This window comes from Tamandua tetradactyla, chromosome 11, assembly GCF_023851605.1.
Source record: "Tamandua tetradactyla isolate mTamTet1 chromosome 11, mTamTet1.pri, whole genome shotgun sequence".
Classification (NCBI taxonomy): Eukaryota; Metazoa; Chordata; class Mammalia; order Pilosa; family Myrmecophagidae; genus Tamandua; species Tamandua tetradactyla.
The window spans coordinates 23,885,491-23,912,690 of NC_135337.1; the positions used below are offsets into that span (position 1 = coordinate 23,885,491).

General features: G+C 35.2%; 1 protein-coding gene across 1 annotated transcript in view; it reads right to left on the bottom strand.

Annotated features, from left to right (window-relative positions):
* Window positions 1-256: 256 nt before the first annotated feature.
* PLPPR4 (phospholipid phosphatase related 4) overlaps window positions 257-27,200 on the bottom strand; it is a 46,187-nt gene continuing 19,243 nt past the window's right edge. Inside the window, exons 2-7 of the mRNA XM_077120154.1 lie at window positions 23,014-23,199; window positions 17,096-17,225; window positions 14,749-14,944; window positions 13,093-13,150; window positions 12,141-12,314; window positions 257-4,208 (exon numbers count right to left, since the gene is read on the bottom strand). Coding sequence (XP_076976269.1) covers window positions 2,883-4,208; window positions 12,141-12,314; window positions 13,093-13,150; window positions 14,749-14,944; window positions 17,096-17,225; window positions 23,014-23,199 — 2,070 coding nt within the window. The 3' untranslated portion in view covers window positions 257-2,882. The remainder of the gene's footprint in view (window positions 4,209-12,140; window positions 12,315-13,092; window positions 13,151-14,748; window positions 14,945-17,095; window positions 17,226-23,013; window positions 23,200-27,200) is intronic.

Here is a 27,200-nt window from a genome sequence, read left to right on the forward strand (position 1 = left end):
ATAAAAAAAGCGATTCAGAAAAATTGACTATCTCTTTTGTATTTTCACACATACATATACAACATTGATATGTGAAAAGCCTATGTCTCAAGTCTAAAGTAGGTCTAATAATAAGCATAAAATAATGATATATCAATGTCATCTTACTTTAAATGAGAAAACAGGATTTAATAGTTGAAGAAGGATTAGAATCCAGTATTTCTGACTCACAATTCAATTCTCTTTTCTTTTAACAATTATAAATTCATCCATTCTAGTTCATTCTTATTTCTCCAAGTGTTTTCCTTTAAGTCCAGTTAGTATCCATTCGCACTCATTCTGAAGTTAAAAAAAAGTTCCAATTTTGATGAAGAAATCTAATCTTTATTTCTATGATGTTTGCACAATATAGTCACACCATTGCTTTACTCTGTACTTAACAAAATACATTTATAGCACTTTACAAACTTTTTCAGTTTGGAAAACATTGCATACATTTTATTAAACACATACTTTATATATGTATTATATATATTTTCATAATTTTATTTACTTTAAAAAGATAATTAACTCTTTATTCAATACTTGTTTTTTTCAATAACGCACAGCCTAACAAAGGAAGAAGTGCTCCCATTAGCAAATAAGAGATAAATAGGACACTAAGAAGAAATACCACCTGCTAGCCTGATTTATTTTTAAATTAAGGTATCAGTGGAATGTAAACAAATACTTTTTGTAATTTTTTTTACAAAAGATGTGTTATCAAATATACATGCAGAGGTCTGAGTTCTAGTCACTATTATTATAGTCCCTTAATAATGTGGTACAATTTTTTAAGTCATTAAAAACCGTAGCCTTTGGCACTTTGAGTAGAAAAGAATATATCAATATTTATGTAAAGAAAACAAACTTCAATGACTAGAGAAGTACTTTAAAATCTTTTGTTAAGAAATAGGAAATATTAGGAAATATCATACTGCACCTGAAATGCTGCAGATTTTTTTTTTCCTCCGGAATACTAAAACCAGTCCACCTTTCCTTCTTTATAAACTGGCAAAAGCCAGTAGGAATGTCATGACATTGGTGGTGGCGAGAAGTGGGGAAGCCAACACTTTACTCCCACTCCCTTCTCTGAGAAGGAAATTGCCAGAAGGGATATGGTTGAGTCTGATTTATTGCCAGAGTTTACAATTCTGTGGGTTTCAGCTAAATCCCTAATGCCATATGAGGGTGGTTTCTCTTTGAAAGTTCTGCCCTTTGCCCGAAGAAGTTGCTGCTGACGTGGTATTACCCATCTTAAAAGAATTCATTCTGGTCTCACTGAAAACTGAACTAAGACTAGATAACCAGCTCGACTGTTTCCTGTTTATCCCTTTGGCAATCACCAAGGGTATATTAGAATTCTTAAGAAATGGAGTAAAAAACGTTTAATACTAAATTCCAAGAACCAAATATTTCTTCATACTTAAAATATCCAGTAAATTTTTAAGTTGGAAAACACATCAAATGTTTTGCTTTTATCTTCTGATTGATAGTATTGTTTTCCTTTGATTTAGGCTCAAGGCTTCATTTATGAAGGCTAGGTAGCAACGACTGTTGTTTTCCATTTTAAGCACTGAAAAATCCTATTTAGATTTTTCTGAAGAAATACATTCTTAATTTAGAGTGCGAGATATTTTTTACTTATAATTTGTATGATTTCAGATTCTTCCTGCCTGTGTATAATTAACAAAAAATATTATAGGGAAGAGGATAAAACCCATTACTGTGGCTCAAATTTACCTGTTTCAGCAGGATACCAAGAAAGTTTATTGATCTGGAATCCATGGAATTTGGGGTTACTTGTTAAGGTAGCAGCCTAATCAGATGGTTGGAAACATCTAAGGGTAGATTTGACCAACACTGCTGGAAAGGTAACCCAGAATGTCAAGTTTTGGTTCAGATTTTGTTTATAAATTCAAAGCAGTATATTTTGCCTCAGGAATATTAATTGTTAATTTTGTTTTTGAAATAGAGCATATCTATAACATCAAAAATTAAAACACTAAAAAAAGAGAAACCATAAAATGCAAAATATGATCACACAATTTTTAAAGATTCTCTGAAATAATATATTTTAAATTATGCAAATGTACTCACTAAGAAACTAGATTCTTCATTAGCAGTATTTGTACTGAAATAAAAAGTAAGCAGCAGAAAAACTATGCAGAAAAAATACTAGTTAGTCCCTTTCACTGAAAATATCCCTATGCAATTTTCGTTGTTGAAGAAAGCATAATTTTGAAGAAATGCACAAAACCTTTTCATTTTTTAACTGTGACAGAGCCACTATGGAGAAGCTGCAGGGTGTCCTAGTCTAACACAAAGCAGCCAGCGTCTTCTTAATAAAGTAGCATTTCTTTGACAAGGAATTGCACACCACTATTTCACAGCTAAATAGAGTTTAAGAGTTTACATGATATATGTACTATAATAATAAGCACCACCCAAAAATTGAGCTTTAGGTGCAGATTCTGCAAAATGATTATATAATACTGCATGGCCTCTGCTGTAGGGGAAATCAAATGTTCTTGATTCCCATGGATAATTATAAAGAAAAATCACCAAAGTTGGCACATTCAGGAAGTAAAATAGTATAGATTGATACTGCCCTCTCTGCAAAATCTTTTGAGTTGAAGATAGATCTTAAGTAACCTCTCCACATTATCACATTATTTAGATTCTTGCATTGTGCTTTTCCCCCTCTTGATGTGAATGATATCTGTGAGCTTGAGTGTAGCGGTCTCAGCAGTCTTAGAGTTCCAGTTGACAGCTGGTAATCTAGTTTGGCCAGTTACTCAATCTGCTGGAACAGAGCACACGTGGTCTTTTGGAGGTCGCCCAAATTATTGCATGGCCATTGCTTAATCCTTATATGCCCGTGTTGGAGAGGTTCCTTTGTAGAAGATATTTCTAGTGTTTTCGGGGCTGTTGCTTCTTTCAGGGATTAAAATAATGTTACCCTTTCTCCGCAAGGTGGAGTCGCGGGAAGAAGAAATGGACAAGGTCTCTGAACCGATTTCACTGCCCTCTACTGGAGTAACGCGGATGGTGGTGATACCGTGGTGATGATGCTCATTATTATCAATGTTGCTTCTCTTGCGATCTCCAGAACCAAAACTGTCTTTCAGGGACTCACAGCTTTCTGAGTCCCTGTTGAGATCGTTGAGCTCATAAGTTTGGCGAAGGCTGCCCTTTTCGGGGGCTTTCCATTTCCAGGAGCCACTTCCTTCACCTTCTGTGGATGGGATCTGGATGATGGGCCTGTTGTTCTCTGGGTGAGCTTCAACCCTCACGATGCCACTGGGCTCGTGGTCTGTCAAGGTTTTGTAGCGGATGGAGCCAGTGCAGGAGACAGTGCTGCCTTCAGTGTTCTTGGGGCTGCTTTGGAGGACACCCTGCTGCTTGGACATGGCTATCACTTGCATGATTCTGGGCTGGCTATTGGTTCTATTGCAGGCCACAGTCTTCTCAGCAGCTTTCAACCACTTGGCCCGAGCAGAGCTGCTTTTGGGGGAGGTGCTTATGTTTTCTTGTGTCTCTTCAGGGATGTGCACCAACTGTGAGGACCCAGGGCGGGACTGAATGGACACTCTTGGCCCTCCAGGCATGCTGTTGTTACACACGGGTACAGTGCCTGGCTGTATCTTAAGATACTGATTGCTAGGACCATGGTGGTCTCCATTCACCCCTACCCTCGATGGCTCTGAACTTGACCTCATTTCTATGGATCTGGGTGGTGACTGTCCAGGCTCAGTCTCTATTACTTGCAGGGACAACTTCCGACTTTCATTTTTATTCTTCCACTGAGTGAGAAGCTGCTTTGATCGAGCAGAATCCATAGAAGCATGAATGGTTGCATTTCTTCTTACAGGGTCTTCTACTGATGGGGTGTTGGCCCTGGGCAGGGTATTGCTGAAAGTAACCATGTTCTCCTTCCCCATGGGGCTTCGTGGAGTGATGATTTCTACATCAGCATTTGCCCTTTTGAGGTTGGTCAATGAGGTAGCATCTCTGTGGTTTCGGTTAAGGATGCCTTCTGTATGTGCAATTCCATCACTGCTGCTACCATTTTTAGCAGATAAAACTCGGCTGGGGTCTTGATTGAGGTCTGTCAGAGACCTGAGAGCTTCTCTATGCTGAAACACACTCTCTTCATTTGGCAGAAAGTTCCCCACAGCATACAGACCCTAGTATTCAAGATAAAACAATAAATAAGCACTAAAAACATGGCTACTGAGAGTTTCTCTAAGAAAACCCATGAAAGTACATGACTGAAATATATATTCTATACTCCAATATTTAATGATACAAGTGATGGAAAATTAAGATGACAACAAATTATTAAAGGGAACTAGTCTGTAAGTTTCATCATAAATCACTGAATTAATCAGAAAAGTAAAATATATTATTTTTTTATTATTAGTTGGATTTTCTCTGCTTTTTCCATCCCACTGTGTATTTCTGCAAATCCTACCCTATGTAGGTTTTGAGTAGAAAAGATAAACAATGAGAGAAATTAGTGCATTCTTCTGCTTTTCAGATGCAATTCTTTTTTCTCATTTTAGGAACCTCTTATTGAGTGACACATCACATGTTTAAAAGATTTATTTTACGTTCCATTTTCAGTCATACCTCGTGATGAAAATGAGAAGAGGTACAGAAAAAATAGAAGAATGGATCATCAAAAAACCATGATATCAGGTTTTCAAATGAGATCAGAGACACATATTGAGTAAAGACAGAATTCTGGGTCCTGCATTATATTGAGTGCTCTCCAAAGAAAAGGAAGACACTGTCCCTAGATCGCAATACCAACATTCTTTCATGATTTAAACTCAGTCTAAAATTGGAAATAACATTTGACGAATTTAGTACTATTACACTAAATTTGGCCCAAGCATGAGCCAATTTTATTTAATCTTGTCTTCACATTCAGACTATCAACATTTTGTCTGTTTTAGATTTTGGTGGTAAAAATTTGGGAAAGGCTAAAATTCAGATCCAGAATTTTTACCCATCTCACACATAGAAGATGTAACCCTTCAGGGATTTGCAGTTTATGAGATATTAGTTTATAGATATGATAAAGTAGAAGATGTTTATTTGCTTGTTGATTTCAATAGAAAGCAGTCACTGGATGCTTTTAAAGTAAAAAACAAAGGAATTTTATGGTTTAACATTTTGTGGAGCACTTCACAATGAAAAACAGCTTAGGTTTATAATCGATAAGTTTCCAATTTAAGGCACAAAGTGAAAACACAATAGAACAAGTCAATGTCCTGCATCTCCAACTATTTTAATTTCTAGTTAAAATTCTCCCATAAGTAATGTCTGTCTATGCACTCATTACCAGGGTTAAAAGGATAAGCTGACTTTATCTAATGTTCTATTAGAAATTGTACTAGACTGTGGTCGACCACAATGGCAGCATAGAAGATGCTCCTGGGGTCTGTTCCCTTACAGAATCTTTGAACAACTAGCAGACACTGACAAAGCCACTTTCTTCAAAATTCCAGAAAATAGTTAATGGGCTGCAATAACTGGGCAAACACTGAATCAAGAAAATGCAACTGAAAAAATGCTGGGAAAAGATCACGAGGCCTTGCTAACTCCTCTCCCATCACCTCCCTGGTGCAATGTGAAGCCAGTATGTGCACCGGTTGTGGATCCCTGACCCTGTTCTGGAGGGAGAATTACCCTTATGCACATACTGGAGTACCAATATGTCAATCTGGTGGCAGCCTGAAAGACTGAACCAGGACACTTCTCTCCAACTTGACCTTCTAGAGCTGGCTCTGCAGGTAGAAGCAGCTTGCCTATAGCTAAAGCAGTATAAGAAACAATTGAACCAAAGTAGCCTGGGGCAAAGGATTATGGGTTTTAATATACTAGAGTACCCTGGAGGGGGAAAAGAACTATTTCATAGGGATAAGAGGGGACATTTGTTTCTTGTAAGTGGGGGAATTCCTAAGGCCAGGAGTATAAACCAAGGACAAGATGCAGCTCAGAAAAGACTAAGAAGATCCAAAGTTTTACTTTAGGCTAATATGTTTGATAGGAGGACTATCTGAAGGGGACCACGAGCCAAAATAGAGTCTATTTTCAAAGACCATGAAAGGTAATTTTTTTGCACTGGCTTGTTTATTTCTGTTAGCTTCTGGTACTCAAGGAAATCTCTGGATACTGCTAGCTGGATACAAACTATGAAAAAAAAAAAAGCAGCTCAGGGACAAAATCCCAGAGTTAACACATTAAAATATTAAAATTTATAGTGTGCTATAAAATATTACAGAATAAGCAAACAGGAAATGATGAATCTCTCAAAAGAACAAGATAAAACAGAAAGTGTTGATGAAAAAGAGATTTTTGACATACTAGCCTGTGCTGGTTTGAAGCTGTTATGTATCCTAGAAAAGGTCATATTCTTTTAGTCCGTTTCTGTGGGTACAAACCTGTTGTGGGTGGGACCTTTTGGCTAGGTTTTTTTCAACTGAGATATGACTAACCCAGGGTGGGGCTTTATCCTCTGGCTGGAGTCCTTTATGAGACGATAAAGGACAGAAAAATCCCAAAGAGCTTAGAGAAAGGAAAAGCCCTGGAGAAGCTAAGAGAGTGCCCACAGAAGCTCAGAGAGGGGCCACTGGAACCAGAAACTGAAAGCAATGAAACCCAGAAGCAAAGGACTGGAGACACCAGCTATGCACCTTGCTATCTGACAGAGGAAACCTGGATGCCAGCAGCCTGTCTTCAGAGAAGGTATCATCCTGCTAATGCTTTAATTGGGACATTTTCATGGCCTCAGAACTACAAATTTGTAAGCTGATAAATACCCACTGTGAAAGCCAGCCCATTTCTAGTATAGTGCATTCTGTCAGCTTTAGGAAACAAAAATACATACAAAGAATTAAAAAATACTCAAATTTCTAAAGGAAAACAGAGAAAGAAGCAAAGTACATAAGGATAATGATGAATGATAATAGGAGAATCTTAATAAATGTAAACAGAAATTTTAAGGAAATCAAACAAAAATACTGGAGCTGAAGACCACAGTAACTGAAACTAAAAATTTCTTAGACAGTTTTAACAGAAGATATAGAGCTGGCAAAGAGTGAATTGGTGAACTCTAAGAAAAGACAATAGAAGTGATGCAGGATGCGGAAAAGAAAGAAAAAAGAATTGTAAAAATTAAACAGCACTTAAAAGACCTGTGTGACACTGTAAATGTGCCAAATTATATATTTTGGGAGTCCCAAAAGAAGAAAGAGAGAAATGGTCTGAACGAATACTCAAAGAAATAATGGCAGAAATTTAACAAAAGGCCGAATATGCACATTCAAGAAACTCAACAAACCTTAAACAGTATAAATTTTAAAGAATTATGCCCAATCACATAGTAACCAAACTGTGCAATACCAAGGAAAAGAAGAGTATTCTGAAAGCTGAAAAGAAATAGCAAAGTATTATGTCCAAGAGAACTGCAGTTAAGTGCTGATTTCTCATCAGCAACAATGGAGGCAAGAAGGCAAAAGGATGGAGTATTTCAAGTGCTGGAAGAAATCATTGCCAAGTGAAAATGTTATATCTGACAAGACTGTCATTCAAAAATGAAGGAGAGAGTAAACTAGCCCCAGGTAAGCAAAAGTATGTCAACATTAGACTTGCACACAAGCAGTGCTAAAGGCAGTTCTTCAGACAGAAAGGACAATAGACAGGGGATTAAAGTGACAAAGAAAAAAAGACTTCTGGTAAAGCTAACTACAAATATAATTATAAATGCTTCTATTTTTGTATAGCATTTTTTGATATGTAAATCCAGTTTTTACTTCTTACAGGTTCTAACATGCAAATGTAAAAATTAATGATAAATCTATGATTTTGGACATATAATGTATAAAGATATAATTTGTTAACAAAAAGTTGGGCACATGGAGAAGTATAGGAATAGTGAATGTATACTATCAAATTATCAAATCAAATGTTTTTGTTATGGATTTAAGATGGAAATTTAATCCCACAGTAACCATAAAGAATATCTGAAAATCAATTCAGAATAAAATGAAAATGGCACATTACAAAAAACCAAATACATACAAAAATTGGTATTAACAGAAGAATTAAGGGACAAAGAAAGTATAAGGCTTCAAAAGACCAAATAGCAAAATGGCAGAAGAAAGACCTGCATTATCAGTAGTTACTTTAAATGTAAATGGATCAAATTTTCTAGTCAAAAAGGCAGAAATTGGAAGAATGGATGAAAAAGTTGACAAAGCTATATAAGAAATTGATCTTAAATTCAAAGACACAAGGAGGGGGAATATGAAAGGATGGTAAATAAAAGAGAGCTGGGCTTACCTATATGAATATCATATAAAACAGACTTTATGTCAAAAACTGTTAGGAGAGGCAAAGGAAGATACTGTGTACTGATAAAGAGGTCAGTCAAGAAGATGTAACTATTATATATATATATATATACACACACACACACACACACACACACACACATATATATATATATATATATATGAACCTACAACAGAGCCTCAAAATATATGAAGTTCATATTGACAGATTTGATGGGAGGAATAGATAGTTCTACATTAATAGTAGGAGACTTCAATACATGACTTTCAATAAATGATAGAACATCTAGACAGCAGGTCAATAAAGAATATGAAGTCTTGAATGATACCATAAACAAACTGGACCTAACAGAAACTTATATAGAACACTTCATCCAACAGCAGCATAATACACATTTTTCTATAGTGAACATTGATCACTCTCCAGGATAGACCATTTGTCAGATCACAAAAAAAGTCCCAACAAATTTTAAAATACTGAAATCAAACAATGTAACTTTCCAACCAACATGGAATGAAGTTCAAAATCAATAACCAAGGGAGAATTGGAAGATTCTACAATGTGGAAACTAAATAATATAGTCTTAAACAACAAATGGGTCAAAAAAGAAATCACAAGGAAAATTAGGAAGTATCTTGAGGTGAATGAAAAAAAAAACATATACATACCAAAACTTATGGTAGGCAGTAAAGGCAGTACAGATAGTGATATTTATGACTCTTAATGCTTATATTAAGAAAGAAGAAAGACCCTAAATCAGAAACTAACCTTACAACTGGAGAACTAGAAAAAGAAGAGCAAATTAAATCCAAAGGATACAGAAAGAAGAAAATAAAATTAGAGCAGGGACAAATGAAGTAGAGGATAAATTAACAATAGATTCAGAGAAATCAAAAAATGTTTTTTTAGAAAAGATCAATAAAATTGATAATCCTTTAGCTAAACTGATGAAGAAAAAAGGAGAGAGGAAAGAGAAAGCTAAAATTGGAAATGAAAGGGTAGGGGACCCTGAATATCCAAAACCATGTTGAAAAAGAACAAAGTTTAATAATCCGCATTTCCCAATTTTGAAACTTATTACAAAGCTGCAGCAATCAAAACAGCATTGAATCAGCACAAGGACAGACATAGAACAATGGGATAGAACTAAGAATTCATAAATAAACCTTCACATCTATGGCCAATTGATTTTGATAAGCATGCCAACCCCACTTAATGGGGAAAGAATAGTCTCTCAAAAAATGGTGCTGAGAAAACCGGATATCCAAAGGCATAAGAATGAAGGTGAGCTCTCACCTTATATGATATACAAAAGTTAACTGAAAAATGGTTCAAAGACCTAAACATAAGAAACAGGACTATAAAACTCCTAGAAGAAAAAAAGGGAAGCATCTTCAGAAACTTGGCATGAGTCAATAGTATCTTAGACCTTACCATAAGCATGAATAACAACAACAACAACAAAATAGATTAAAGAGAATTCATCAAAATTTAAAACTTTTGTGCACCAAAGAACATGAAATTAAAAAGACAGACTATACAAGGGGAGGAAACATTTGGAAAGCACATATCTAATAAAGGTTTAATAACCAGAATATATACAGTAATCCAATAAAAAAGTGGCAAACAACCCAATTTAAAAAATGATCAAAAGCCTTGAATGGACATTTCTCCAAAGAGTTAATGCTTTTTGGTGCAGTTTGTTTGGGGTGATGGAGAACTTTCGGTAATTGATGGTACCATAACATTGTGAATATAATTAACATCACTGAATTTTATATTTGTAAGCAGTTAAAGGGGAAAAGTTTTGGTTATATGTATGTGAACAGAATAAAAATTTTAAAAACCCATGGACATGTACAACATAAATAGTCAATCCTAATGCAAATCATGGACTATATTTAATAGTTTAAATATAATAATAGTGTTCCATTAACTGTAACAAGGTACCATACTAATGCAAAATACTGATAATAAGGAAAACTGTGTGTGTGTGTATATGGGAGATATAGGGAAACTCTCTACCTTCTGCATGATTTTCCCATAAAATTTCTATTGGTCTAATTAAAGAAATAAAAAATTACCTAATTTTGTGAGTTTTGGGAACTCTTCCACTAAAATGTAAGCTCAGTCTATGCTGTTCAAGACTGTGCAGTGCCCAGCACTGGGCTCAATAACCATTATAATTGCTTAATCCTTATTATGATATGAGGTACAAAACACAGGAAGTTGAGATTCAGGCCCAAATCCTCCAGACTATAAAAACCATGAAATCACACATATGCAGATGCAGGAACAGGAGAGTGACAGTTCTTTTGTCCTTTGTTTATCTTCTGTACCACACATTGCCATCTAACATCTGCTCTTGTGGGCAGCCCAGGGTTATACAAAATTCCTGGCATATTGACTTTAGTTTGATCTTTTGTACCTCCACTGAAGAGACCATGTAAGATGAAATTTAAAATGACATCCTTGCTGTGCTAGTTTGTGCCAATGAAAAGTAAATTGTAATACACCACAGCACTTTTACTATTTTCTATTGTAAAAAATTTCTTGTTACACCTTTGGCAAGTGCACCCAAATCATATGGTTGAGAACTGCTGCTATAGACAATTCTTTCATTTCTCCTCAGTATCTTCTCAGTTTCCTTCATTATTGTGTTTTTCTCTGTGTAGGTTATTCCTTGGTTCTGTCTTCTTCTGATTCATATGATCTCATATTTTTACGTACCCCCATAACTACAATTATGCTTCCTCCAATAATGTTGATGATACCTAAATCTTTTCTCCAGCACTGATTGTTCTTTTGAGCTTCAGACCCAACTGTTCATCTGCCTGCTTATCATCTTTCCTGAGATTTCTAAATTGAGCTTGACAATTGTTCTCCCCAGCCCCTCTGCTTCCTCTATTTTATACCCACTGTACTAATGATGTCACCTTCTGCCCAGGCTTCCAAACTAGAAATCTGGCCATTTTCCTTCAGCTCTCTGGTTCCCTCACCCTCCACTTATATTTGCATTGCTCTTTCATAAGTCCATATCTTTGCATACATAGTATTTTACTGCTTGAATGCCCTTCCTTCTTTCCTTTCCCTGAGAAAATCTAATTTATTAACAACTGCATCATTTCTAGGAGGACATCTCTAACCTCTTCAGGCAAAGCACTTTGTTCACAACGTATTATATCAATTAAAATATTGTAACTATTTATATTTATGCCACTCTTTAGACTGTAAAATCCTCAATGATATATCTTATTTCTCTTTGTTCTGATGTTTAGCATAGTGCCTGGTGTACATTAGATATAAAATAACTATACCATGAATGAATGAATCAGTGAAATGGAAAACTCACTTACATTGTACTGAAGATATTTCCCTTGTAGGGTGATTAGATTTTAAAATAGAATATTGTTAAAAAATTCTGTATAAATTGGATCATGATTACATCCAGGTGTTACATTTGTGTTATTGGGCAAGTTATGGAACCTTTTTATACTTTACTTTTGTCATCTGTAAAACAATACTCATGATAATAGTCCCTACCCTTTTTTTACCGTTGTGAGGTTACAATGGGATTATCCTTCTAAAATCTGTTTCTGGTATGTAGTAAAAGTTCAAGGAATTATTTTATCTAAAGTGAGATATAGTTTTGACTTAGCATGGAGATGTAGCCAGTAGATTATCATAGTGAAAAATATAACATGCATATTTTCCATAAATCATGGTTTATGAAGAAACAATAATAAAATATTTACCAAGTACAGAGCAATTCCACCTCCTATTAAAAAGCCACAATAGACATCAACTGGATGGTTCTTATACTGAGTTATCCGTGTTAGTCCACAGATGATTCCACAGATGATAAAGGTAAAGACCAAGAGAGGTTTCAGAAGCTTAGAGGAATCTGTCAATGTCGAATTGAAGTACATCTTTAAAAACGAAAAAAAAAAATGGTTAAGCCTGAACGAAAGTCCATTTTATTATTACATTACAATAAGATGAAAAGTTAAACTCAAAGTCTAGTTGATACACTTGAGATTAATTTTGCTGTTCCATTCCCCCTGCGGGGGCTGTTGTGCCCCCGCAAGGAAGGAAGATACATATTGATATTTATCAAAAAAATAAACAGATCTCTCATTTAATTACATTAAAGTCTGGAAAAAATCAAAGCAAAAGAATTAACCAGACATCTGTTTAATCTCCATGTTAATTGTCCTATAATTTTAATTCATTTTTCTCACAAAAGACTTCATGGATTATTGTATCAGCAGCTGCAATGACCGTTGATTATATGGCATACATCAAATTTACACTGACTTAAAACTTGCAGTTGTTTTTCCTTATAATATTACACGAGTAGTGAAAGTAAAGTATGTGTGTACTTAAAAAAACCAGTCTTTTGGTTTTAATATTTAGACCATTCATGTGGTTCACAGAACCCTCACGAAGTATAATATTACATTAAAGAGATACCAGGATAAATACATATTCTTGTAACTGTATAGAAAAATTATTTTACTGTACTCTTCTTTGATAGTAGCATCAAATTTCTGCTTTCAGTGCTATTGTATCCAAGGCCTGTAGTACTAAAGCTTACTGTTCAGTTACTACACGCCTATAGATTCTAATTAGTTACCTGGAAAGACTCTCATTCCTCTGTATTTCTGTAGGACACAGAAGCTTAACAAAAAAGACCCAGATACTTACTGAAACATACACAGCTGCAAATGCGGCAAGGGTCGCATGTTGAGACGGGAATGACTTTCTGCCAAAGAAAGACAGTCAAATTGTGCCATTAGTTTGGAGACCGTGCTAAGAATCATCTCAAAAACACTGGGTAGCTAAAATGTCCATTGCAAAAGTTGCAAGGCAATAAACAATAATCTTATCTTCTGTTTAGTCTCTTGGGGAAAGGCCTGGATGATAAACACGTCTAATCACCATTAGTGTTAAAGAATAATGGTGATATACTTTCCAATATAAATATGAGTGTCAGCTTGGTAAGGGACCGCTTCTTTGTATCACTGAAATGATGGTCAGAAAGAGAAACTGATTTGAAAACATTATAGTTCATCTTATGTATTAGAACTATTTTCAATTTAAAGTATAAATTCATAAAACCTGGGGTTTTAAAGCTTTTAAGCTTTTTCTGTGCTCCTAAATGCATGTTTTGTTTTTTTTTTCCTAACATTTTTAAAGGACGAAATTATTTTCTCACCGCAGTGGATTAAATGTGTTTAACAGTCAGGAAAACATAAGCCTAAATTTAACAAAATATTTTCTCTGTATGTTCCACTTTGAAATAATTATCATGTCAAGTATCACAGAGCATTTTATTTAGTTAAGCAAGTTACAAAGCAGAATGGTGAAGGTGGAACGCAGGAGTGGGAGAGACACTGAAAAGGATAGATAAAAGTAGGAGGATATAGATTTCTTTCAAAGAGTAAGAACTCTTCGAAAAAATAAAATTCAGAACCATGTTAATATCTTCCTAATTATTTGTCACCAGAGTAGAGTGGCTTATCATCCAGCAAAGACAAGAAAATATAAAAGCATCAAGCAAGACTAGAGGACAGAGCTCTTGGATGTAAGTTCAAAATTACTGAATGGTTCATGGAAACTTGTGTGTCCAATCACATATTACCAGTATCTGGTTCATCGTGTGTACCTATTTACTTATTTTTGACTCTTAAACTGATCACTGGGAACCCGTTGAATAATAATTCCAATTTGTATAATTATATATTATCCCCATCATCCATAGTTTAGTTCTTTTGAACTCATTTGGTTGAAAAAGAAATTTAATTCATTGATAGTTTCTTAAGTTCTCCTGTCTCTCTCTCTCTTTTTTTTCAAATGCAAGGCCAAAAATTTACAGATCTTCTGGGATCATTCAAAGAAAATATGAAATCCTAGATAGTGCCCCCTCTCAAACTCTACCAGAGGGAAAATTTACATGATTCTTTTGAAAAAAAACAGACACATCAGAGATAGTTAGCCTTGTCTGTGCAAAGCATATATTGACTGTAGGCCATTGCTGACTATAAAGATCCTAAGATAAACCAATTGAGGTAAAGTTAAAAATAAAATGAGTATAGAATGAATCACAGAACGTAAGTGGAATTTGGCATATTGGGGACCAGTAACAAAAATGTGATGCTGAAATCTGGTATTTCAGGGAAGTATTTGGAATGACCCTCTTTGGTGTTTCTATATTACAATTGCAAGCAAGATCGTGGAATTGAAAATCTAAAAATATCATCTATCATTATGATTGAAATGGTGAGTTTAAGATGATACTGTAGGCAACTGCTGAACACTGAGAACACTGAAAAGGAATGCTTGTAGAGCTCGGTTTCTAACCTCCCACTGTTGATAACTGTAAGGTCAGACCCGGAGCAGATATCTTCCACTATATAGGAGTTTTCTTTGCAAGATACATTCAGAGAGGTATAATTTGGCTTGCACACAGTCAGAAAGTATGGTGCCTGATAGCCTGTGGACAGTTGTATGATATCTGTAATGAGGGCTGTAGAACATAGTCCAAATACATGAACACCTGTAAGCAAAAGGAGAGAAACTGTCATCAATTTAGTGATTCTTTTTGATGCTGTGTCATCATCAACCATGCTTATCACACATTAACATGACAACCTTAAAAATCTGTTGTGACCATTTCACTAAATTTATTTCAAACTCATAAACAGATATTTAAGACCAAAATAAGGGCAATGAGTATCTCCAAAGCAGTAATTTGAGGCAAATTGGTCAATTAGGTCAAGTATGGCCAATTCTTAATAACGTTATTAATCATAGGTCACTTATGGAGACCCCTAGAGCATGTCAAGGTGAATGATTGTGTGATTTGAGAAGGATTAATGTGGGGGATGAAGAAAAATTCAAAATAATGTAAAATTATTCAGCATGTTTGAAATGCTAGGGCTCTCACTCCCAAAGGTCCTTAACTCCAGACATAGTCGTCAAACTCGAGAGTTAGTTCTAACTCCCTGTAAGCTGATAGTCACAAATGAAATGTTAAAGTCAGAGAGAGGACAGGAAGCTCCTGTCCTGGAAATAAAAACTAAATCTTGGGTATATGGACATAGGAGCCTGCCTGCATATCTGGAATCCTGAGATGCTGCTCTTATCTTTTGTCACCTGGGGCTAGTCTTAAACTCATAAAATCACAAACCCCAATGCAGGGTATACTCCAACCCCATTCCTGATTGAGGTCCTTTCCTGGCCTTATCCTCAAGAGTCTCACTCTTTGCTTACATACAGATGGTCTGGAACTTGCTTGCCCCCTCTAGTTGTCTTGATATCCTATATTCGGAATTGAAAGCCTATATTGTGATCATGATTTGTTCAAAACATCAGTATGAGAGTAACCTAGGTAATTCTTCAGTGGGTTCCTCCACATTAGCTTGCTGGTCTGCACACTGCCCTGTGTGGTGTTTTTTCTTCTCTCCTTATTTTCATCTAACCACCACCACCCCAACTCCCTCTCCATCCACACCGCAGGATTCACATCACATGACCTTAATTCCCACAGTCCAATCCCTAGCAGCATGCAAAGTCTTAGAGAAGAGTAGGAAGAAGAGGGGAACCACATGTCCATTTACTCATGGAAAATGAAAATCATAACCCCACACCCAGGGAGAATATGGGGTTGATGACTGAGAACCATGGGACATTGTTCTCTGAAATAGGATGGACTGTCCATATCATCCTGGGCATTTCAGAGAGCTTACCATTTGCCCACAGTATTTTGTTACATTAGTTCAAATTTTCTCACAGTGACATGCTCTGAGGTTTTGCTCCCTTACCTTATTTCATAACCCTGTTTAGGGGTCTGGTCTTTTCTTACCAGCGTTGATGTGCCTTGCCTGGTGGAGCAGAGTCTAAGGCATAGTTTAGACCAAGATTTTTCTTCTCTTAATGGAGAAGGTTATATTTATTTATCTAGGTGTTAAATGAAGATATCTATTCTTTTGAGCTGACAAGTACAGGTAAAAAGGACTTTTTATTGACTTATTGGGAAAGAATGCAAAACATTCTGGTTGGTACAATGCACTATGGCTTGTCTACTCAGATTAGTTAAAAATAACAAAATACCAGGTCTGTGATTCAAATGACATTCAGATGGTCCATACTAATTAGAAGAGATAAAAGTATAGATACTGGTAGGACTCAGATGCGGGCTAACCCAGGCCTAATGATTTCCTATAGGTCTTATAAAAAATAGGGGTAAAATCAGAGACTGTCATCAAGGAAAAACAGCCACAGATTTCGGATAAAAACAGTCCAGGACAATTGAAATGGAATCACTGACATGGCTAAAGTGATTTCTGAAAGAGTTATCCATTCATACTGGCCTGCTGACATTTATTTTCCCCAGCAAAAAATTGAGCACAGACTTAATGAAATCACTTTAAAATACATTCTTGTTGCAACCAGAGCTAAGACAAACATATTCAGAAATTATGTCACGTTAACTCTGAAAACAAGGACTGTAACTGTAAATACCACATTTCAGATACAAGGCCCAAATTTTGGTGTTCTGGGTTTCTTGAACAATGTAAAACGCATGATGTACCTGAAATTAAACATCTAAATTATAGCTTTAAAGACTTAATATCTGTAATTAAATATAACATTTCTATTTGAGAAAAAGCACTTCCTTTCTTTGTAATTGGTTCCCCACACCCACCAACAAATCTGACGGCTCTTCTAAGGAACGAGTTGAAGTTGCAGCCTCCAGCATTAATGTTGGGCTCCAGTCCAACCCCATTTCTTCTTTTGGAGAGGCAGCAGTAGAGAATTCCTTCCCCTACCATAATCTGCAAACACAAGAGGGTATTCACAGTGAACTCGTGGTTACAAATGAATTGTAGGTCATCTCTTAGCACTTCATCCGTTCAACAAGGCAAAGGTGTATGTTTCTTAAAAGCTTTAGAAGCGTAAGCAATTTTTCCTGATCTTTGAACAGGCAGTGAAAAGTAAGCCATCAGGCACACTGTAAATAGCATTAATTGGATGCCCTGCACTGCTCTGAGCTGCTCAAGGGTACTATAGTGTCCTGGCACTTTGAAGGGGTTGCAGCACTCAAGCTCTGGCCCTTTGCCCAACCAGACCCGATGACATTCAACTATTGATCACGTGGTGATTCTGTCTGCTTAGAGTCGTGACATTTTATTCCTAAAACCACGAAAACAAGATGAATGGCAGGAGGGGAATAAAACAAGCACCAGATTTAGGATCAGGAACATTAATAAGCAGATTAGTTCAGTAAACGAAAGGATCTGTATGAGGATGGGAAGATACTAAGTAGAGCAGAAGCATCTGATAAAAATTTCTGCAATGGCAGAAATGTTTTCTGCACTGCCCAGTGGCTACTGAGCAGTTGAAATGTAGCTACCACAATTAAGGAACTCAATTCTTAATTTCATTCATTGCAATGAATTAATTAATAAAAATTTAAATAAATTTAATTTAAAATTAAATAACTACAAATAACTGGGGACTATCATATTGGAGAATGCAGATTGCAAAATAACCTAATAATCAGGGTAGTATTTCAAAATAATCTAATAATCAGGCTGCTGTGAAAATCCGTTCACAATGGACAGAAAGCCACACTATAGTATCAGAAGGACTGTTTTAAGATAAGGGAGAGTGGATTTTGCTGTTGGATTTTAAGATGCAGGATATCAGTTAAAGAACTCAATTATTATTTATGCATCCTATCCTTCAGGAAGTAGTTTTTTAAATATCCTACTTGACTCTAAATTGAATTATGTACCCTTCCACAGTATATGGCTCCCATAGCACCTTGTCCTTCCCTCTAAATAGCTTTAGTGAAGTGTATTTTACTTATTTGTTTGTCTCTCCTAGATGAGGATCTCCTAAGGGCAAAGTGATTTCTTATCACCTTTATCCTCTTTGCTAGCACAGAGCCTGGCACTGCAGGATTCATCTTTGCTGTCTTCGCTGTGGGACTCACATTTGCTTCCTATCCTGAGCATTTGGATTGTCAATGGTTTTGGAGGATGAAAGCAAGATTTGAAATTATAAGGGTTAGCTATGTAAAAGTGCTCCACATATTTGAGATTCTCGTGCCTAAGAGGTTTTTATGAAATTATATATTGATTCGTACAAGTATGCGATGCTGAGTAAAGTAAGGTCACATGATACACTTACCAACAGCCCAGATGCAAGCAATTGTCACTTTAAAAATTATAGCCATGATAAGGGGCTGAAACAGATTTCACCAGGGAAGCTTCTCCCCATCTCTTATCACTAGCTTAACATTTATTTTATGAAATGTTTAAAATTGACATTTTTGTTTTGTTACAATGACATAGGTCTTCTGCTTCAAATGTTCAAACCACTAGACACAATTTGAATTACATCTCCATTTAGTGCTGTAGATAATATGGTATGTGCACAATGATAAAACCCTTAACTTGTAAAAATTCAAATAAAATTTTCTTACTGGAATTCTACCAATAATCATGCATGCATGGAAGTGATGTGGCATGCATGATAAACTACTTGACTGATTCATGTCCCCCACAAAAGAGTTGATCAAGTGCTAACCCCCATTCCTGTGGGTGTGGACTCATCTGTGAGTAGGGTCTTTGAAGATTCTACATGATGAGGACAAATTCAATCAGGGAAGGCCTTAATCAACATGATGGGAGTCCATAATAGGAGAGGAAATCGAGCAGAGGCAGAGGTAACTGTGCAGGAAAAGTGGAAACCAGACAAGGAGGCAGCAAGAGACAGGTTGCCATTTGACAGGAGCAAGGACTGAGCTATCACCAGAACACTGTAGACTGTGAGACTATTAATTCCTGTTGTTTAAATGATCCAGTATGTAGAATTTGTCACACTGGTCCTGGCAAACTGAAACAATCAGTTTAGAAAGAATCTAAAGGAATGTATTTTTTCCAAATCATTGAACATTAACTTCAATCTTAATACCTCTTGAAAAATGTCATCTTATATTAGCACTTCACGTGAGGAATGGGAATGCAATAGTTTCTATCCTCTGTGTAAACTGATATGACATAGTATACCATACACATGGAATAGTTAATGACTGTCTCAAATTGATCATATGTTGTTGCATGGATTTCAAAATCATTTAATTTGCATTCAAGGAAGAATTTTCCTCAGGGGAAGGGAAAGTTTTCCCAATATATTTTTGTATCTCTTATTATTTCCTCTTTCTGAATGGCACATTGTCATGTTGCAATGTGGCAAATATCAAGGATTAGGCCTTGACAATAAAATTATTATTTGTTGCTGTTGTCATTTGTAAACAGAAAGCAGTTTATGATGTGTATCCTTTCACAGCATTCTGCTTATGCTGTACTAAAGCTTAAAAAGAACAACACGCTTTTTTTGTTGTAGTGCCAAATACCATGGACAGGGTTTTGAATGAGATTCCATAGTGACTATGCTTCAGGGAAGTTGTTGAGAAGAAATATCTTGCCTATTTTTGCACTGCTTTGAGAATAGTCACCATCAGGAGAATGCACAATCCGGGTCTTTCTCATGAAAAAACAGAGCAAAATAACAGAAATAGTGTACTACTCACCAATGTTTAAATTTGCATTGAATGTCTTTTGGAAACCCTAACATTTTAACATTTCTGATGGTCTCCTAAACCTAAGGTTAACTTCTAGGAAACACAATCAAATTCCAACATAATTCACCTATAAAATTATAAGGATCCATCCTTAACAATATGTAATAAAATTGTATTTCCAGGGGAAAAAGTACACATTTTTTTTCCTATTCATGTAAATCCCATGAAGATTTATGATAAATCCAGATATTCCTGTGTTGCATTCTCTGAAAAAAATCTCCAAATGACCTTAACAAAATATTTGTCTCATTTTTATTCTAAAGTCAATGAAATTAGTATATTAGGGAAAAGCTTTTCCGATTCAAGGACAATTTCAGGATTTTTTAATATTTTCATGTTCAATGTTGCAAAGACTAATTATTTTAAAAACACCTCTCATAGCATAAAACAAAATATGAGAAGCAAACACTGATTTAACTAAAAATTCAATTGATTATCCTTTGTTCATGTTCTTTAAAGAATATTACTGACATGGGGTCTTTTGATTTACTTTATCTTCCTTTCATGTATATTGGGTGAAAATAAGAAGCCCTTCTCCTCATGCAAGTCTATTCCTAAAAGCCATTTCCAAATGAAGGATCCCTCTTTTCCCTCCCACCCATTTTTGTACAGGTTTATGCCACCAGAAAAATAAAAGGAAAAACAGCATCCATGACAGGTAGGGATTAGAAACTATTTATTTTCCTTTTCCAGAAGAGAGAAGAAAGGGTTAAGAGTAGTAAATACGTAGTAAGGTCAGAGACAGAACTATGGTTTTAGAACAAGATGACTAATATTATGGAGAAAATATCTTTCAGGAAAAGGCCTTAAAAAGCAGGGAAAATGAAATTAGAAAGAAATCTATGAGTATAAGTATATGTTTGGAGAAAAAGTGTGAGAAAGAAACATACAACAAGGCGAAGCTCTGTCTCTCTATTAAGTTAGCCCCTCAAAACACATGCAACCAACTCAGAAAAGAATTGCTGACATCGGGAAGTATCCTTGAACTTTAGGTGATATAGGGGAAACGGGGAACTTCATGGTGCAGACGTCTCCCTAGTTTGCCTGTTGTTTCCATGCAGCAGCTATGGAGGCCCTATAGAGATCCACAAAATCAGTGGAGCTTCAGGAAGTCTTCTTCACCCCTGAGAACTGCAGGGCATGGATGGGACTCTGTGGAAGGAGTCGGGATTGGGTTCACTGGGACAGCTCTGTTGGAAAAAGTCAAAGTAGATTGCCCCTTTATTTCTTCAGTGCTTAAGAAAGAACGATTTGACCCAGAATCCTCCAAGAAGCTCTTCTAAACTGAACATGCTAATTTATTGTGGGGATTGAGCGAGTTACAGAGGCAAGAACACAGTGATGAGGCTAATAAGGTCATTGTCCCAGGACAAGCCACAGTGTTGGCAAAGGAAGCCATGGGAGAGCCCTAATGCTGGCAGAGAGTGCTATAGTTAGACTTGCTTTCGCAGTAGTTTGATAAAATACTCTAGGGAAGAAAGACTTCTGTATAAATAGAGAGCAAGTTATTTAAATTATTGAATATTAACACCGACTTTTCACTAGAGTCATGAACATTTTTATAGTATTTTATTTCAAATATGCCAATTATGATAAAGTCAGGTGTTAAGCCCCACGTTAAGATAAATGTTTTCTGGTGTGATAGATTAAAAACATATATTCCTTCTGCTCTTGTCAAAAGACTGGGTGATATGGATTTTTAGTAAATTTTTAGAGAAATGACAGGGCAATGCTGTTATTCTGAGTAATATTGCCCTTTGAAGATGTTTTATTAGTTTCAGAATCTCAGTTACTTCCAAGCACATCATTACAGTTCTAATCATCGTGGAGTCACTGTACTCATTAATTTACGAAGTGTCTTGAGACCTTTGAAATATGAAAAAGTTCCATGGAAAATGAAGTTCCAATTTTATATCATTTATTTAAAATATAAACAAGATGTTATAATTGGTTAGCATAGGGGGAATTTTTAAAACGAATCCATGGCTATACAAAAGCATAGAAGTTAAAGGTCTGAAAGACTCCAAGAATTGCTAATGTACTGAACCAGAATAAGCCAATTCAGTAGGGAATCTTATAGAAACTCCATTCAAATATTGCTTTTAACTTAATAACCACCTCCTCTGACATTCATGAGCATGATAAAAGCAAAGTAAGAGTTTCTACTGGTAGAAACAAATACTATTAACCTTGAGACATAATTCTTTTCATAGAAGTGATAGCCTAGGAGCAGAATGGATGGTAGAAAAGCTTGGCCAATCTAATTTGTTAATGGCTTTACATAAAAGTACGTTATTAAATGTATGTGTTAGCCTAAGAACAGCTGTATTTTAATTCAATTCTAGCAGGTTGAGTGATTTCTTTTTTATGTTACATCTTTTAAAATGTTAATGGAAGTTCTGAATAAATTATCTTATTGTGTTTGAGTGTGTCTGTGTCTGACAGGATTGAGTTCTGACCTACTTTACTCTACAATCACTAATGCTCAGTGTCCATAATCAATAAAAATGCTAACCTAACAAAAAAAGGAAGATGCATTTTTTAAAAGAAAGTCTGTCCACTATGTAATTATTTTCTTTTTTTCCTCAGAGTTTTCTGGACTTCAGATACCAAATAAGCACATAGAAAGTATATAAACTAGATAGTGCATCAGAAATGTCATTATTAGCCATTCATGGAGAAATGTGCAGGTTACAGTTCCTTTACAGCTGCAAAACTGTTTCAGAATGATTTATGGAAGTAAATACTAGTGCTCCACCATTTTTTGCAATCATATAATCTTCTTTATTAATACAAATAATTTTAAACTTAAATATTTCCACATGGAGCTGTCTAAAGACTTCAAAAGCATAATCTTTTTGGTTCAAGATTTAAAGTTCACCTTTGATTTTCCTTTAACCCATTTATTACACAGATATGATTATGTTTAGTTTTCTGGAATGGACAAACAGAATTCTGGGCATAATTCTTACCGTAATTGCAGGTCCAGCAAAAGCCAAGCTAAGCAGCATAAGGAATGGAATCGCCTCCTGGGTTGGGTCAATGTACGGCATGCTAAGACTCCGGTCATAGCAGCTGAATCCAGAGTGAACAGGCTTGAAGACATCCGTGAGTTCAAGGAAATAGAGGCTAACCACAGATGATGCCAGTATAGGCAACTGAGAAGGAAGAACATAGAAGCTCAATTTATTCTACTCAGAGACATAAATATTACCAGTACACTTTGCAAACAGGTGGAATTCTACCCTCCTCTCACTATCTCCAATCCCAGAATTAAAATCATTCTGAAGTGCTACTGCTCTGTCTTCAAGATATATGTGGAATCCATTCACTTCTGTCAACAACCCATGAGCCCAAATTGTCTCTCACCTTTGCTCTTGGGTTGCCGCCTAACTGGCACTCTACTGTCACTCTTGCCTTCTCAATCAACTATCTTTTTTCCATCCAGGATCCAAATAATCTTTTTAACATAATTCAGGTCATATCACTACCCATCTTAACCACTTCCAATGGTTCCCATTATACTTGAATAAAAATGAAATGCCATACAATGAAATGCATATCTCTCTATGATTTATTCCTTGCTTCAGTTTATTTTATAATTTTTCTGCCACATTTCCTTCCCCATTCCTCACCCTCTAACTGCAATCTAATCATATCAATCTTCTGTCTTTTCCTCTCACAGTCAGATCCATTCTACTTAGGGGGTCATTTGCTGTTCCTTCTTCCTTTCGTACTCTTCCCCGGACTCTTTCCATGAAAGGCTTCTTATCATTTAGCAATGCCTTCCAGAACTTTCCATATAAAGTAGCCCTTGCCCCACCTTCCAGTGTTTAAGCATCACCTGCCTAATTTTTTCTTTTATTTATTTATTTTTTTTTTTAAATACAGAAAACCACCAAATAAATGCAAACATTCCTATTTTGATCATTCCGTTCTATATATATAATCCTTGCCTAATTTTTTTCACAACACTTATCATAACAAAATTATCTTGTCAATTTAATTCTTCAATTGTTTATTTTTTGTATCTCCCCATATATTACAATGAAATACAGGCTCCATGAAGTGAGAATCTGCCTGTGTTATTTATTGCTGAGTCCCTAGTGCATAAAATTGTTCTTGGCTCATGTTTTGCACGCAATAAATGATTTAGTAATTTAATGGAGCAATGAATATTTGTTGATAAATGACTAATTGAATAAATGGCAAACGTATAATTTATCATACTAACTAGAGTTACAAGATTTAGCAAATAAGAATACAGGTCACCTATTAAGAGTAGTTTCAGATAAACAAATAATTTAAACAAATAATTAAGTTACATCCCTTGCAAATATGGGACATACTTGTACCAAAATGTGTCAGGTATGATGAGGTTCTAGTGATGGTGAACAAGACAAACATGGGCTTGGCCATTAAAGACAGTAAGCTTAATGAGAAACCTGTTGTGAGCTAAAAAAGGAAATATTGCAACCTTTCAGAATTTATGAACCCAGATATATAAAATTGAAAGAATAGTTTAGTTTAAGACTTTGCTCATTGCAGAGGTCACAATATTTATTTCATCAAACAGGACAGAGTTTAATAAAGGCATTATAGACCACTCATGATTTCTGATTGTCAAATGAATTTACAATCCAGCATTATGTTTTCTACTCCCAAGAGTTCTTTTTGTAATGTGGTGGGAATTGGGTTTATTGTACAAATTAATAATGTGTGGTAATTAATCTGGCACTTTTTTATTTTTCAGATGGTTGCTTTTCAATGCAGAGAACCAAAAATATATCAAAACACTTAAATATCTTTTATTATAATTTATCTTAATTTGATGATCCCAAATATCTGATCACTTCTCTCCTACCTCTTCTGTAGTGCAGCAATAGGAGATTTCACTCTTGGCCAATTAGTCACCATTTTATGGTGCATGTTCATGTCTGAGATTTCCACTTAATTTTAGTTTTTTAAAATTTTTAAAGTTATTATTTTAAAATTAAGTTCTAGTTCTTCTATATTTAATTGAACAAATATTTAATATAGCAGAATTGTTCCAGACAATGTCCTAAATCATTTATAAGTTTTAATTAATATATTCTTATATTCATTTAATTAAAACCTTTCATTTATGACATTAGATAGGTGCTAATATTATTCTCATTTTGCAGATGTATAAATCCAGTCACTGTTAGTAAGTGACAGAGTTAGGCTCTGAGCCCATGAAATCTAGCTCCAAAGTCTTGTCTCTTAATCACTATTTTATGCTTTCCAAAAATAGTAAGGAATTTTAGGATAACAAAATACTGTGAGTTTCATTTAATAGGGGTGCTATTAAATTTGGCTCACAGTTCTGGTTAATTAAGGGTGTCTATCTGAAAAGCTTTAGTTAAAATATGCACCATTTATAATAAAAAACATTTTCTTAGAAGTATGGATTCCAAAAAAAATCAGAAAAAAAAAAAAGAATTTTCCCCATTAATTTGAATGCTAAATATCTCACTTTTAAACCAGATTGCATGTTTGACCTTCTTCCCTCTTTCCTTGAGGGCTTCAGCTCATATTTCAGATCTTCCACATGTATTAGTTGGGAATCAGATCTGAAAATTTTAACATCCACCCAAATAATATCTGATCATCTCATTTTTAAATACTCACATTCCAGGGAAATGAATTTGATGTCTTCTGAAGAAAACGGAACAGAATTTTATTGACATGACCTATTTGAATACTAACCAAAAACATCTTCTCTAGTGTAGACATTACTGACCATTGAGCTTTATGGAGGCTTACTGCAGAATCTGCTCAACAGTGAAGATGCAGCCATGGAATGAAAGTGTTCTATATGTGTGTGCGTGCGTGTGTGTGTAAATAGGGGCGGAAACTCAGAACATGACAACCTGTAGTAAAACCAATGGGTTCATGTGGTCTTCAAGGCATCTAGGAAATTCTAACGCTCACTTTCTCACTCACCACTACCAGTGTGGCCTTGGAAATGTTTTCCTTAAATCTTGGTTTTCTCATCTATACGATAGGCTTATTGATAGCATCCAGCATAACACTGTTGGGAGGACTAAATGCAGTATTGCAAGTAAAATTCAACAATGCCTGGAATGAGGGATGGTTATTTAATATGGGTATCAGCGCTCTTGTTTTTGATGTTGTTATTATTACTACTAACAATAATAAACTGATCAAAATGGCACCTTTTCCGCATTCCTTTCGAGAGTAATTTCATTTTTAATTCCCTAGCACTTCATTTCAGGGAAATTTTTCACACACTGCTTTGTAGAATTATCTGTTACAGGTTAGTTATAGCCTTTGCTCCACTTCCTAAACTGAAATTTCCCTAAAGCAGGAGCTTAATGTTACTCAGTTCCTTATTTCCACGCATAATATACATCATAATGACTTCCAAACGTATATATATAATGAATTAATATATGAAAGGAAATAATTTCTGTCACTAACATTCCACATCTTTCAGTTACCTTCTTGAAACCCCAAAGTTGTTTTGTTGTACTATTTTTCTATCCATGCAATAATATCTTCTAGTTCTACAGAAAAATGTCTCGAGATTTCATTTGTTTTCAAGATAGGAATCATTTTTGTCCATGTTCCCTTGTCATGTTTGTTTCTTTGGTTTTCTACAATCTTTTATTCTTTGTCATTTATATCAATTTTATTATGAAGAGTTAGTTGAACAAAATATTTATAATGTTGGAGTACTTTTTGCATTGTGTTCTTCTACTATATTTTCCTATTCAGCAGTATATGCGTTAAATTATGTTTACCTCATATATATATATATATATATATATGTATATATATATATTTTTTTTTTGCACGGGCAGCACCAGGAATCGAATCCAGGTCTCCAGCATGGCAGGCGAGAACTCTGCCTGCTGAGCCACTGTGGCCTGCTCCATATTAATCTTAAAGGTATCTTTCATTGTTTTGAAATGTTCAACAACTTAACTGTCTTTTGAGTATAATAAATTTAAGAAATGGTACACGGTGATTTTGGTATAGATACAGAATTAATATACATCTACTAAAATTACATAAACAGACTTGTATTGATTGCATGTAAAATGGGATTTTGACAAGAGATTTTTTAAAAGAATAGATAATCAGGCATTGAGAATTTTATTCTCTAGTAATA